Source organism: Dermacentor variabilis, chromosome 1 (genome assembly GCF_050947875.1).
Source record: "Dermacentor variabilis isolate Ectoservices chromosome 1, ASM5094787v1, whole genome shotgun sequence".
NCBI classification, from domain to species: domain Eukaryota; kingdom Metazoa; phylum Arthropoda; class Arachnida; order Ixodida; family Ixodidae; genus Dermacentor; species Dermacentor variabilis.
Window position 1 is genome coordinate 177,999,752 of NC_134568.1, and position 16,093 is coordinate 178,015,844.

At 41.1% G+C, this 16,093-nt stretch overlaps 1 protein-coding gene across 1 annotated transcript in view; it reads left to right on the plus strand.

The window, feature by feature from the left end:
* LOC142588471 (uncharacterized) overlaps positions 1-16,093 on the plus strand; it is a 334,812-nt gene that overhangs the window by 243,709 nt on the left and 75,010 nt on the right. The window contains exon 37 of the mRNA XM_075700246.1: positions 4,895-4,990. Within this exon, the coding sequence (XP_075556361.1) occupies positions 4,895-4,990 (96 nt within the window). The remainder of the gene's footprint in view (positions 1-4,894; positions 4,991-16,093) is intronic.

Consider the following 16,093-nt stretch of genomic DNA (forward strand, 5'->3'; position numbering starts at 1 on the left):
GAGCAAGCGCCCCCTATAGTGCAAATATAATCCAAAAATAGCTGAGTGAGTGCCTTTGCTCATTTACGGACAAAATTCAAGTTAGGTTGTTTGATGGGAGGAGGAGGAGGCGGTAGTGGGCTGGGAATACTGCATATTAGCACGTAAACTGGCTACACCAGTAGGTGGCAGAACAATCATGGAAAAAAAAAAAAAAAAAGCTGAAAACAACACCACCTTTCTTTGAGTAAAAAAATTTATCTAACATGCATTTACTGCCTTTTTTCTGCATCACCGCTCTCAAATTCCTCAAATGACTCCTCTGAGATCAACCATAAAATTAGGTCTGTGCACTCAGCCTGACGGGGCCAGGATATTCTGGCTGTACAGCAAAAATAGCAGTGTGCAATTCTCTTCGTCCGCCAATGCCACTCCACAACCTCAGCGGCTTCTCTTTTTTTTTTTCATTGTATGGGAATGCATGCTGCCTAGCTGTCACGTTGCGTACGCGCCGGTAACAACAAAGCACTGCGCACCAAATCAACATCAGCAACCAACAACCAGCACCTCTCGCAGCTGATGCATTGAAGAAAATGGCAACTGACAAAAGTTATGCAAAAAGATACCTGGCAATGATGGGGCCACTACTGGGCCACAACAGAAGTGCCAGCTAAACATTAAATTTCTCTTCCTAACGAAGTTTCACCATTTTGTGAAATTTAATGAAAAGATTACAGTAAAAAAGGAGCCTAAAGTGGTAAAGAGGGTGAAGAAAGGAAGGGGGCTCTTGCTTGGTAGTTGTCGCCAAATTGAAATCACTGCAAAAGTGGAAGGGGGGCACTTGCATGGATAGGGGTACTTGCTTGGAATTTTATGGTAATTGGAATTTCACGTGAATGTGCCTGATCAAACCACTGAGCCCAGTTATCAGTTATCATCAGAGAGGGTTTATGCAATCTGTTGCGAAGACAGTATACCAATTAACCCAAACTAAGCACTCTTGTGTGCTATACAAAAGGCACTTAATATGCCGCCATTGTGTGCGAGACACTTCCACGTTGAAATAGCTTTTGCGAAGGCCTTTCATAATATGTGATAGTTTGAGCACTAAGCTTCGTAGAAAAAGTATATGTTACAATCTTGTAAATATGGTATTATACTTTCACATTATCTGTTACTGGAGCGTGCAACATCATACTTCATATTTATAGATATTCCAGGTTAGGTGTCTCCCCATTGTGTGTTTTAATAGTTATGGCAGCAGATATGTAGTCTGATTATCAGCTTTGTTCAGGTAACTACAACAAAAATTTTGCAGATGCTACACTTATGTGAGGATCAGTGTTAAGTGATGTGTGCTTGTGTGTTAAGTGAAGCTTTCTTTGAAGTTTTGCACCAGTGTTAAAGTGAATGTTATGTAAATATAATGCTAATAATAGAAATGTTTGTACAAAATGCTGCAAATGAAATTAAATTTTATGCACTTCTGTTGGGGGGTTCTCACTCGTGCTCTTGGGACAAAGGAATGACAACACAGTAGTGCAAACAATCACAAGGTCATTTATTGCACCTTTCATAGACCAATGCCTGCTAGCCGAGTTGCTATCCACAAAACATGCTGATGGGTGCGCAACCAATCATGGAAGTCCAACTCCCCATAACCGGATAGCGAGCGAATATGTTTGCCCCATGCTGGACACCAACGCCTGGTCGTTGGCACATACGGTCACACGAACGGTGGCACATTCAAATGGTCATATTCGCCCATTCCGGTATAGGCCTCGCGAGACGGTCTCACAGAAGCATGGATCGGCACACATGCAGAACATCCACGCCTCTTGCCGACCCGCAGCCAAAGAGGAAGAGCCTTTTCCTTTTTGTGCCCAAGTAGCCCCACCGTTGGGTGGCGTTAGCAGAGCAACACTCGCGCCATCTCGTACTACCCTGCAAGCATAGTGGCTGCTGCCGTAAAGCCACGCGGCAAAGCCGGATTGCAGGAGACGGGAGCTACGCAGGAAAACAACATATCAGGGGACGCGTGAGAGTTGCGCATCCCCACATACCCCCAACCTTATATCACTACATATTCCGGCGAAACATGTCACACGGTCTAACATCAAAGCGTGCTTTGCAAACAAGGTAGTGCATGCAACAGTGGCCGCACTGAGGAAATCTCTACACGCTGTCCATAACATGCGAGCCGACATTGTCCTTGGGGTACACCGCTGGCATCCGCTGGTCACAGCAGCAGCTCTGCAGACTCGGCACGATTCCAGGCCAGGACTCCGGAAACAGCGACGCAGTAGTCGGTACGAGCAAGCATCGCTCGCGATGATGTGCCCTGCTGCAAAGAGCCGCAGTATCTGTTGATGACCGCCGGCTCTTTTCCTCTACTCCGAGGTTTGCAAGCTGGATACAGGCACCGCCAAAGTTGCTGCGCCGAACTGGCCACAGGATCTCCATTGCCTGGGGTGGCTCGATCGTAGTTGGGGGAAGCAGCGCAGATGATGTGCAGGTGACAGCAAACCAGGGGTGACTCCACTCACGCTGCGTACACTCAACGCACTTGGCAAACACTAAAGTAGTCTAAGGGAGAGGAAATCTGCATGCTCATCGCCCACGTGGTACGATGTTCATTCGGGTAGCAAAAGATCAGGCGGCTACTCAGATGCTAAGTTCACGGGAACAAAGCTTGCTTTCTTGATTCGAACGAGTAATTTCAATTCGTGCGAGGCTAACTAGAATGAGGGAAGCAAAGTGCAACACCTCAACGCCACGGTCCACCAGGTTGTGTCCCTCCATGTGCGACAGGCAGCTTCGTAAAGCCTTAGGCCTAAGGCATCACTACCCTGACAACAACCGGCATACAAAAAACAACACCCAAAATGGGTGCAAAACAGGCAGCCGCGAGGAGACATCAGCTCTGTGAGGTAATCCTACCACGCTCAGTGCACACAGCATCTAAGTTGACGGCGTCCACCGTCCCAAACGGTGTCAGAGCGCCCAGTGCCAGGCTGCAATACCAGTCAGCCCGTAGCGGCACCCGTGGCCCTCGGCCGCCCGGTTGCCAGAGCCGCGACTTCACCAGAGTCAGAGATAGAAGAAGCTATTTACATAAGAAATTCGGACCACCCACAAAACTTCCGTACTCACTCGCTTCAGGCTTGCCAATGCTCCGCGGGCGCTGAGCCTTTCTCTCCCAGGATGCAGACCACGTGGCTCTCATACCGACGAATGTCATTAAAAAAATAAACACTTGCGAAGAGGATTAGCATTTTGGAAAGTTCAAACACAGTACAGCAACTGTTGTCTCGCTCAGTAAGCATGCCGTTGACACTAGCGATCAAAATTCACGCTAGCCCTAGGCTTTGGTTATAACAAAGGTCTCAAACGAAGGTCAAAGCTATCGTCCGATGCCCCAAGAGGTCCATGTTGGGCAGCCAGATGTGGGGTTCTCACCCGTGCTCTTGGGACAAAGGAATGACAACACAGTAGTGCAAACAATCACAAGGTCATTTATTGCACCTTTCATAGACCAATGCCTGCTAGCCGAGTTGCTATCCACAAAACATGCTGATGGGCGCGCGACCAATCGCGGGAGTCCGACTCCCCGCAACCGGATAGCGAGCGAATATGTTTGCCCCATGCTGGACCCCAATGCCTGGTCGTTGGCACGTACGGTCACACGAACAGTGGCAGGTTCAAATGGTCATATTCGTCCATTCCGGTATAGGCCTCGCGAGACGGTCTCACAGAAGCATGGATCGGCACACATGTGGAACGTCCACGCCTCTTGCCGACCCGCAGCCAAAGAGGAAGAGCCTTTTCCTTTTTGCGCCCAAGTAGCCCCACCATTAGGTGGCGTTAGCAGAGCAACACTCGTGCCATCTTGTACTACCCTGCAAGCATAGTGACTGCTGCCGTAAAGCCACATGGCGAAGCCAGATTACAGGAGGCGGGAGCTATGCAGGAAAACAACATATCAGGGGACGCGTGAGAGTCTCGCACCCCCCCACTGTGTAGCTGACTTATTTAATTATCTGTTGAATTTTTCACTTCTCTGTAGCTCAACGATCCTTGCTCAGTGCACTCTCTGGTCCCCTTTTGTTCACCTATTTCTCTGCACTTCTTCACTTCTCTGTAGCTCAACTCTTTTCGCTCAATGCCTGTTCTAGTTGAATTTTGTTCACTTCACTTATTTCCCCACACTTATCTGCCTTTGTAGCCGACTTCTTCACTTTTCATAGCTGACTTCAATTTTCTGTTGCCGACTTCTTTGTTGTCTATTCGGGCCCATACCAAGTGACACATACTTATTCTGGGGCATTGGCCAAGAAGGGGCATGTACCCAGTGGCACATACCCAGTGCCCCAAGTTGACAAGAGAGCACCTACAAAGTAACGGCAAAAGGCAAAGAAAGCTTCGCTTTAAAATGCAAAACAGAGAGATAATTTTTTTTTATTGCAAAGGTAGAATCATCCACTCGTATGTGCATCAGTATATATGTTGGGTGAATATTGTGCATGCTGTGTTGGGTATATAGTGGGCAGATATAATTTTTATTACACATACATCCTTCAACATTGTCTGTATTTTGAAATGTGCTGTGAATGTATGTTTGGCTGCTCAAATTATATATTGTCTGCCAAATAATTTAAATTGCTTGGCCATTCTTTGGGACATTGTGGCACGGGACCTGTGTATGTACGGCTTCAGTTTTTCAAAAAAAGCTTCTTTCTTCTCCTGCATAACGTGTGGTACCCATGGAGTATTAAGTTTTGTACACTGATACATACCTGCACATCTGCCACACTGTGAGTCAGGTGATAATAGTGGATGAAAACGACGGTGGACAAAAGTTTCAGGCAGCTGTACATACTGCCACTGATGCATCATTTACATCCTGACACTTCAGCAGTGGACGCATCTGATCAAGTTGAAGAGCCGGTGGTCGAGAAGCTTGAATTGGCACGCCGTGAAAGCAAGCGCTACAGCCAAGAGTTTGAACAAGGTATGCTTGTTCTATAAGAAATTGTGCATGTTTTGACTTTTGCTTCGTCATGCTTGCTTCAGCTGCCTTTCCTGCTGTGATCCTTTTGCATTTAAGCTTCTGGGTACTGGATACTTCTTCCTTTGATTGTTATGCATCAAGCATTGTGCCGTGGCTATTCTAATAAATTTATTATTGTTCTAAAAGCTTGTGCTGATAATTTCCCTTTGTGTGTCACAGCAAAATGTGATTTGCTGGTTGCTTGTACGTAGGCTTCTGACTTTCCGGTTTTAAACGAAAGGTGGCTTCTAAAATACATTTGTCAATAAAAGGAAGTGCCAAATTGACCAAAACCAAAAACTTCACATGACACCTTGCTTTCCATGACAGAAATAAGGAATTAAGGAGTGCATTCTATTGTGAATTATTGCCACATACAGCTGTAACGAACAGGTATACTTTAGTCTACCGAAGGCAATTTTAATAAGGTGCAAAATTTTGTGGACTTTTTATGTGCAGAATTAAAGAAAATAATATTTGCAGGACATTGTCATGCATTTTCCTGCTTGTCCTGAATGCACCGGAATTTGCAGGAACCTTTTTCAATCCTTTAGCTTTTTGTAGCTTGCCAAAGCCCACTGTCCATGCTGTTGTATGTGCCATAGCCACCTTAGATGCCATGAAAATACACTAGTCTAGTGGATTATGCTGAAATACTTCAAGTTTACAAGTTTAATATAGAATAGCATGCCCTGTAACTGGCAAGAAGTGATATAAGGCTTCTGCTGTATAACACAAGTAAGAATGCACCCTTTACAGAGCAATGATCTCTTTACACACGGAAGCATTTCTTACCGCTGTGATACACAAACAGTATGTGCATTCTTGCTTTTGTTTATACACTTTTGTCACTTTTTCAGCCAAAGACTAGTTGACAGCTCACCTTTGTCACTTCCCTTTGTGTGTCATTTTATGTGTAAAATAAAAATTCCATATCAAGCAAGTACAGTCAGAAGTGTGCTTGGAAGGCCTGATCCTGATCTGAAAAACTTGGGGAAGGCCATGATCTGATCATGGCCTTCCCTAGGTTTTCCTGTTTGACTGATAATAGGAACTTTTTAACATTTTCATTTGGCATCACGCTGAATCTAACTGATATTAGAAATGTCGATTAACATAGATAAACATCTACCACTATTTGCTGAAAATATACACTGTTATATCAGAAGCCCACCTGTATGCGACTATCCTAGGGACATGTTAAGTCTTTCTCACTTTCTCAACCATTTTTTTTATGTAGTTCAGTACCTTTTGGGCATATGTTAAGAAAGATTCCTGAGAACATTATCTAGGTAGTTGCGATTGTTTAAAAAGTGGAGCCACATTTGCCCCAACTTCATGTGATAAAGGCAGCCATCTTTTTTAACCAAATGGCTCCTTAGAAATGCACTGAAGTCGTGACTGCTAAAGCACTGTTACTGCTGGTACTACCAGCCACAATGTAGGCTGGGTGTACAAAACATTAGAGTGGTTTTCTCTTTTGCTACACTAAAGCCTCTATTTTGTAATACTCCATTTCATTTTCCATTCTTCTTTTTTTTTATTGTCATGTGTTTGCGCTGAGTGACTGATGTCAGTGATAATGGTGGTATGGCAGCTTTTGAGCCATGTGAGAGCCATTGACAAAGGACAAGGAGAATGGAAATTGAAATGGATCGTTAGAAAGTATGGCACTTGGCTACTCTAGTGGCCTCTATTGCTTATTTGTTGTTTTATTACATTACTTGCGTGGCACAAGCAGTGCTGCAAGTGGCAACTGAGTCATATCATTTGAGTCATGTGACTATGCCTGCTTAAAAGAATTGCATAGTTCCAACATGTGATTTCCTTCATAGTTGATGTTAACTGCTTGATAGTGACAGAGCATGTAGGCAGTGACATAGTTTAACACACTTCAAGCTTGATTGCTTTGCTTGGACTTTCCTTGGCATTGGACTAAAGAACATGATGTTGAATACATCGCAAAGTACAAATCTTCTTGCACAGCAAACTGGAAGACATGATGGAAAAGTTTTCTAACCAACAGACCAGGGCTAAGGGGCCATGTTGGGAAGGAGTTTGATTGTGTCACATAACATTCTTACTTTAGACTTTGTATATTATGCAGTCTTTAATAAGTATTATTGTGTGTAAATATATGTATGAGCTTTCCTGCTTATGCTTCTGTCAAATATAGACTTTGTTTCAATAATGCATTGTATGACACCTTGCCTGTTGTGTTTGTATTAATTGGTGATCGAATGTTGCATTGGGCATTTCTTTATAACATTGTGCTGCTTCACTTTCTTTGCTTGCTGCTTTGTACCTACATTCTGTGCCTTCTCATTGTGATGGCTGTCTCACTCAGGGCTTTGTCCATTCTGCATATTCATGCTGGTCCTTGCTTTCTTAGGCATCCTAATTTTTCTTGTATTGCATTGCTGCTGTTTACGCCTGAATAATGAAGTAATAAGTTTGAAGCCAATATGGCTAGTGCTCATCGTTTGAGAAATTTGTTTGCCTTTATCTCAATACTTTGTCTTGTTCTTTGTTCTTATCTATCTTTGTATGGGTCCTCATTTGAAAAAAAAAAAAAAAACTTGCCTTTGTGATTCAATAACTTGAAAGAGCAACCGTCCTGCCCAATGTTTAAAAATTATCTCAGTAGTGTGTGTTGAATTGATATTTACAAAATGTAAAAAAAATGTCTAGTAGTATGTTTTGGAAATCATGACTTCAAATATTTAAAAAAAATTGAATTCTTCGAGCACTAGAAGAACCAAATTGGGAGATATTTATTCCACAGGGATGGTAAAGAGAGAGGTGTATTATTAGGGGACACAAGTTAGCAGACCACGAGGGCGGACCAAGTTGCAGAATTCCAACAACTGGCAACCTGGCATTCAGTTTCAAGGCTGTGCCTGTCTTATTCATTTTGTACTCACAGGTGTGGTCATCTGAGAGTGATCGCAGAATGACTTTTTGTTCACTGGTCCTCAGTTCTTGATAACAAATATATTTAGCTTAATGTGGGCGTGAGCAATAAACTTTAATCAGACACATGTGACATATTATAAAATTTGCAAATCTTTTCATGCACCATGACGATGCATGACGAGAGTAGTTTTTATACTGCTGTCACATGGCCGCCGCATAGGGTTGGCTCAAAATGAATGCACCAAACGCTCTCTAAAAACAGGTGCACTGGGAAACCAGGTGATGCAGTGATGCAGTTTGCATGATACACACATGGCCTGCAAACCTTTGTCTAAGATTTCTTGAAAATTGGGTTGCCTACTGCTTTTCTGAATAAGTAGGTAGGGTGCACAGATTAAGCAATCCCATTCAAAAATTTGCTTGCTTACTTGCAGCAGTAAGGAAGGGCTGTCAACTGTTGTCATGCTATACTTGCAGTGCATTGAGCAATACTCTCAAAGCTATGTTAGTGCTTGCCTTGCTCAAGTGCTTTTTCTCTTTATTGTAATTTGGAAGGAACAGGAAAAAAATATGTGTACACTGCACCTACTTTTCATCTCATAGAAATTATTTTTAATACATTATGATTAGAAAAATATGATTGCATATTGGCAAAATACCTTTTGATATTATTAAAAAAAAGAAAACACACACACTAGATTTTAACTTATTGAATGTGTGAGCTATCTGCTGATATTTCATAAATTTCTGGTGAATACAGGTTGCTGAATTTAGACATAAGGGTTCTTTGCATGCTTTTCACAAAAGAATGGTGCCACTTATTTATAACATTGGCTTGTCTGTGAATGATCAGTAGGCTATGCCAAGTTCTTTATGCAGTAACACATCCTAATATGAGTTCACTGCGTCTTTTAGAGCGCAGCTCTTTGGCGTCCGTTCCTGGGTTTCGCGTCGCCGTCGTCGTTGGCCTCGTAACCAGCTCCGCCCCCCTTTCATCCCCCCAGCGCTAGCAGCGACCGACTGATACCTTACTAATACTGCTTACTAATACGTTCACAGTTTTGACTGCACAAGCATTTCCTGCACAAATATATTTGTCTGCAAAAACACACTAGCCTGTTCAGCTTAGATGTGGGCTGTACATGTGGTCTGTACAGCAAGTGGACGAGGGCCTTGCATTTCAGTTGGTTCAGCATCAAAGCCTCACGGGGTTGGGTATCAATGTGTCAGAAGTACAAACAGTTGAAGTGCAATGTTCCACAAAACAATCTTATGTCTGCACCAAAGAATCTGCAACGTGGGTAGACGCATGCTCTACACAATGTCTCGTAAGAAAATACAAGATTGGGCTTAAATATTTGCAGGGTAAAAACATGACTTACCATATCTATAATATAATGTTTAACAGTACCAGTTATTATTATCAATTTATTAAACAAGAAAGTTATCAGGAATAATTAGAGCAATAGCCAAGAGGCTTCCACAGAGTACAGGGTTGCACATGTATGTAGAGAAATGCAGCAGTAGTACCACATGTTTCTGCAATGACTGTCTCGGATTACTAAATATGTACAATTAGAGACAAAACAATAATTTTTAATAACCAAGCTTCATAGCAGCAGCAGAAATCAGAAGTTGTGCAATTTATTTCTTTTAATTAATTTTTGTTACTTCCAGTACTACCACTCTCAGTTGAAAGCATAGGAGGTAGGAAATACTGCAGTGTTACAATGTCTTGTAAGTTACAAATGTACACTTAAATAGAGCTTTCCAAGCAAAGAAACACCATAAATGAAAATTTGACATTTCACAAACTTGCACGCTGTGCACACACACAAACGAAGCACAACTGCTAGCACAGGATTGCAGTCAGTCACTAAAGGGGGAAAAATAAAGAAGTGAACAAGTGAAGGCATAAGAATGAAATAATGAAATAATGCAGCAGCCTAAGCAATCCTCATTCACAAAGGGAACTGATAAAAATTGGCTGACCACCAAGTATTGTGAAAAGGGAATGAATTTTGACAAGTGCAAGAAATCTAAAAAAGCAGAAGCCTTCAAATGAGAGAGTGCACATGGCAATGGTACTGCTATAAAGGTTAAGTGTACTCTCCAACTTTGCGGCAAAAGCAAACAGTGTGTTGGTGCTCATGACACTTGGATTCAACAGGTTTCATTCACATATTGTAAGTGGAAAAAATTGTCCAAATGTGTCGTTGTTGAGAGTATTCTATTATGGTGTATTTATGCTTATGACAAGTTGGGCACAGCTATCATTATGAGACATACTTAAGATACATCTATTTTGTAGCAGTTATGCAGCAATTGGTTCAAAAACTAAAGGCATGCATGCTTTACCCAAGTGGATGGTGCCTTAATGCCAGAAGGAGACAAGGTTAGTGGGCAAGTCCGTGTGTTAATTTACACTTCTTATGCACAAATCGTGTGGCTTTGCACTGTACTGACTCCAATTCTGTTATATTGGTTAGCAAATGAGGGAACCAAACTGTGTTAGCATATTCTAACACTGGCCTTACATATGTACTGCCTACCAGAAGCTTTGCAGCACGGGCACTATCCTTATACATCTTTACAAAGAACAGTTTGCATCGTGCAAATGCAGTAATGTTAGAAATGTGTGTATCCCATCTGAGGTCAGGTCACGGAGTAAGACATTTAGGAGGTGGAACTCCCGTCAGCGCGAGCGAGCGCGGGCAACCAGATAAGGTCACAATTGTTGTATGCGCCGACGGGACCGTATACAGTGGCGGCGCCATGTGGCGCGTCGTAGAAGCCGCAGCGAAAAAAAAAATGCAGCACTTGGGCAGGCGGCTCCGGCGCACGGCGCGCTGTCAACGGCGGTAATTTCTTTCCAGGCCGCCAGGCGCCGCCAGCACGATAACGGCTCCGCGGGCTTGTGACTTTTTCTGGTCGTCGCAAACAGCGGAGTTTCCACTCCTAAATGTTTCTTGCTCTGTGGGTCAGGTTAACATAATGTTACATAACACTAATGTAACAATAACTGCAAATATGATTATCAATTAGCATAGTTTCACTAATTAGCTTTTAACAGTGACTTAAGGTAGCACACTAACTATAGAATTGAAGTTAGCCACTGCACAAGTCTATGACCTTTTGCTAGAAACTCTGGGCCTTGCAGATTTTTTGTGGAATAAGTAATCGAAATCTGCAGCAATATGCATTACTTTTTCAGTTAACATGTTTCCTCACTGCAGAAAAATGCAGTACAAAAATTTGTTAACTGGAACAGTAGTGCATATTTGTGGCACAGTTTCAGTCTGTACTTCTTGAAATTCGTGCTAGGCACAAAGCTTTTAGGAGAAGGTGATGCTTTGATTACTGGCTGACTTCAATTCTGCAATTATTACACGTCACCTAAAGCCATAAATGAACAGACAGTTATTGAAATTTTGTTAATTGTTGTATCGGCAAGTATCATACAAATTTGGTGTCTGTCACTGCTATGAAGCTTGGTCAGCAAAAATGATAATTTGATTTCGAAGCGACACAGGGGCTATGAGACACTGCAGTGAAGTGCTGTGGAATAATTTTTACGAATTGTGCATTTTTTTTTTACCATGCACTTAAATCTAGATAGAACAGGATGTCTTTCCGTTTGCCCCCTTCAGAACGTATCCGCTGTCTGGGAATTCAACCTCTGGCTTCATGTTCACCAGCACAATGCCGTGTGCACACATTCACATTTTTCGTAAAAATACACCTGTGTTTTTCTGTAGTGCTGCATGTTGCTTCTTATTAGGTCCTGTGAAAAGCACAAGCTATCATGAAATCTGATGCTTTAATAGTGGGATGGGGCAAAAGAGAGGCCGTGGAGCACTGAACACAGCAGCACTATTCATTGCTTTCTTTTGTATTGAGGGCAACATTGTGTTACATGTTTTTACAGGAAATAGATAAGTAAAGACAGGTGATGAACTTCAGGAAATTTCAGTAGAATTGGAGGTGATGTCTACTCTTATAAAAAGAAAAAACAAATTTTCATTTCATGCTTTTTTCTTCAAATTTTATTGACAAAATTGAAAACTAAATAAAAGACTCTGAATACATTTTTCTGTATGTTATGAAGGCAGCAATGTATGCCCAGAAAAAATCCTGAGTGAAAATCATTGCTAAATGATGCATTAGAAAATTGCTGAAAAAAAGAAAACAGGTCCATTTGGGGCTACTTGCTCAAAAATTAAATTTGTATTTTTTTACTTTCTCACTGTGTAAAGTTGAGTGAATTTATTTTTGTTTACACATTATTCTACATGGTGTGAAACATATGAAGTCGTAAAAAAAATTTTTTTTCATTCTCAGTACAAACATTTGCAATTGCTTGAGCTGTGTTCTACATATCTCGGTTAAGATATTTCTTGAGCTGAAGAAAAGGCATGCAGTGTAATAATAAGCTCAATTCTGATGTATTGCAGGATTTTGCATAAATATTTAGTTGAGTCAAGGAAATAACCAGGACATCCCTTTGACTGTCCTTATCTGAATACACCCTAATACAAGAGAGCCAGAGCCTATTGCATGGTTGTTTATTCGACTAAATAAAAACTCTTACATGCTAGCACAAAGACTGGCTGTTTTTCAATTGATGGTCAGTGTATTTAAAACTTTTGCGCTGTAAGATTCGATCATCTTAATATAATATTTATATTTAATATATTGTTTTTTTAAACTTCTTTCAGAATGCTTTTGTTGTCAAAACTTCTGTTGCAAGTGCACAACGATGTGGTACAAGTTATGTTTGTTAATTTGTAAAATAGTCTGTTATTTATAGGTGTTCTTGTTTATCTCATGATTAAGGCAAAGATTCTTTTCCTTAGTGGCCAAAGAAAGAAATAACTGCATGTTTCCAAAACCTGCATCCTTCTCTTTTTTCCATGTGAAATATAAGCATGATCGTCCGATGTCTGCAAATACCTGTGATTTGAGAGCTAAATTCTGGCTATTGGCCGTATGGTTACTTAATTAAAATAAAGTTAACCTGTTCGAATGTCTGGTTCGGAACTCCTACAGTTCGAAAGCTTAATCACAGACAGCGAGCATGCAAGTTTGTGCACATCACTGCACTTCATTCAGAACACACTGAAGATTCCTCTGGGACATCCTTTCTGATAAAGGCATCTTTTGGGCCTCTATTTGTAGTAATGAAACAGGGCATCATTCAGAGCATAAATTAGAATTCAAAAAGTTTTCTTTTGCTAAGAGTCTCCCTTATACTCGATTTCTTAATTACATATAGCGAATGACTGAACAAAGCATTGCACTCGTTCTTTCCTATTTTTTCCTGGAACATGCTATATTATAGGTTTATTTTTTATTCAATTAGCATCAATGCCAATTTAGAACTGGAATATTATATGGATGCATTCTAAGAATCACAATGAATGCACAGGATAGTGACCTTGCCAAAATGTAACTTGAACAAATTCTATAATGTTAATAATGTCTTAATTAAGAAGGACCTTGTCCCAAATGTTATGCCAGCATGTCTGCAGTGAACATATATATTTTAGTGTTTAGACCTCTTTGCTAACCATGTGCAAATGCAAAGAAAATGCTGTATTGAAAGGGAATTTAGTATTTGTGTTGCATTTATACTTCAGTGTGCACTTTATACTTTTTTACATATAGCATATTAGAAAATCATTTATATTAATTACTGCTTGATCTGTTCTGGAAGAATCTTAGAAAGCACTTCTGATTCTTGCTGAAAGGTGATGGTAGAGGATCCATGTGTAACATTCCATGTACCATGGGAGGAAATTTTCATTTGTTTACTATACATGACCTAACATTTCAATTATTCATTTCTGAAAGTGCCCATGAGCAGATGAGGCCTTGGTTATGGTGCAGTAAGCAAAATATGTGTGGAAAAAAAACAAGAAAAATTGAGAAATGTAGTACAAGGGCAGGTTAGTGCCAGCTTAGACAGAAATCAATCGAAAGGCCAACATGAAAGTTAAATATGTCAACATGAAAATTCTAAGTATTTTGTTGAGTTAAAAAACTGTCATGAGTGCAGAAATAAGAAGAAAGCCCACAAAGAAAACTCTGGGATTGCACAAGTTAGGTTGAGGCACAGAGAACGCTAGAGCTGTGTTAGTGTTTGATAGGAAAAATTATTGTAAAAAAGTTTATACAAAAATAAGTAATCATGGTATTTTGAAAAAGGGTTACTCACTTCAGAGAGAGCAACATTAATCATATGTACCATACATTTATAATCATAGTAAACACAGCACCCCCAGAACCGATTGCACAGAACACAGTTTATGTTGAACACATTCAATTTTTGTGCATTAGTCACATAATACAGTTCTGAAGAACAGAACTAAACTCTGGCTTTGAACAACGTAAGAAAAATATACGACAAAGTTAAAATTCCAAATGTTCTTTTTTATTTTTATTAAAGCTTCACTTTCTGTAGGATGCATTAACAATGTTTGCAGCATGTTCCTGAAAAGTTAAGCAGGACACCATGTGAACATTATGTGGGATTGGTCATAGAATACTTTGTGCGCGTCACCCTTTACTTCTATGGGGGATACTTGCTCCCCAGAATTTCCCACTGTATGCTCTGCTTGTACTGTGATTACCAAGAGGTACTCCTCTCACTGCAATGATAGTGTAGCTACTTGAATGCTTCTAATTTGTGAGGCTATGGCTAGATTCTCTATGCTGCCAATATTTTCTTTGTTTACGCTGTCCTACTTGCTGTAAGTAATGCAATTCTTGTGCCGCCCATTTTTTGTCATACAACACCATCTATTGCCAAGTGTCAACTTGTCGACATATATAAAACACCATGTTAATAGTTCCTTCTAAACATCACAATTGCTGTGGCAGAAATATTAACTGCTGTCAACCCTACCATCCTGTTTCATAAGGGATAAAATTACTTCTCTAACAAATATAAAAATATTGGGACATTTGTTGTGCTAACATTACCAGCCATATTCGTGAAAATCATACAAGTAAAATTTTTTCTGCCATTCTTGCACTAGATTTTTTTACATGCTTCACTTCTTTTATGGCTTGTTCTTAATTCTTGAGCTCTGCAGTCATTGTTTTTCTGCAGAGTGTGTGGCATCTTCAAGACAGAGGTGTTACTTGTGAGACAAAAATTCTGCCACGTAACCTACTATGCAGTCCTTTCAATTAGCCTGCTGGTGTTGGTTGAGTTGATTTATTGAGGCAGCACAACATTCTATAGTTTGACTGATCAGTGAGCTTGCTGATCCATCGTAATGCTGTTCAAGTCACTTGGTGTGAACTCAGTTTAAAGTGCAACTCCGGCGATATTTGCACCATGTCAAGGTAATGGAATGTATAGGTTACCGAGACTCCCCTGTCACGCGTCTGACAGTAGAATTATTCCGCAAATTCAAAAATAATTTTAAATAAGCAAGAAAGTGCAAAAACGAAACTGAAACCTGACCGAGCAGCCAAGTGAATCTCTTTTTGTGACATCACAAGTGTTCCCACCGGAAAAAGGCACGCAAGGCTTGCCGGTCTTGCCCGCTGGCAGCGAAGAGCAGACGCTCGGCTGAATCGTGACTGCGCCGGGCGTTCGGGTGATAACGTCAGCTGCACCAGCTCTTTGGGTGTGTCAAATATGCACAGTTATGATTCTGATAAATTCAATAGCCACGAATCGCCGTTGGCATTTGACCCGCCATCACGAGAGCCAGCGCCAATACGCTACATATCGTGCTGCAACATGAACACCAAGTGTGGCCCTAACCGCTGATTTTACACGTGCTGCTTGCTAGTTTACGTGTTTTACCCCATCTCAGGGAAGCACTTCGCATGCTCTCTGTTAGATGTGGAGCACGACTTTCCGCATTTGTATCCCGCAGGAACGCCGCTGACAGTTCAAAGCACTGAATGGCGCATTTGTTTACATCAGCAGGTACAGTGACCACTCGTCATTCGCTTGAGATGTAATGCTATAGCTGCTCAGCGGTGACATAAATTAATGTCAGAACATATCAAAACAGGCAGATTTTGTGCATGTAAGCACCGTTGCATCACTCTGAATCGCACTGATATGAGCGACCACACATCTTCGAAAACAGCGAGTGGGAGACCATAGTACGGGAGCATTGTTAT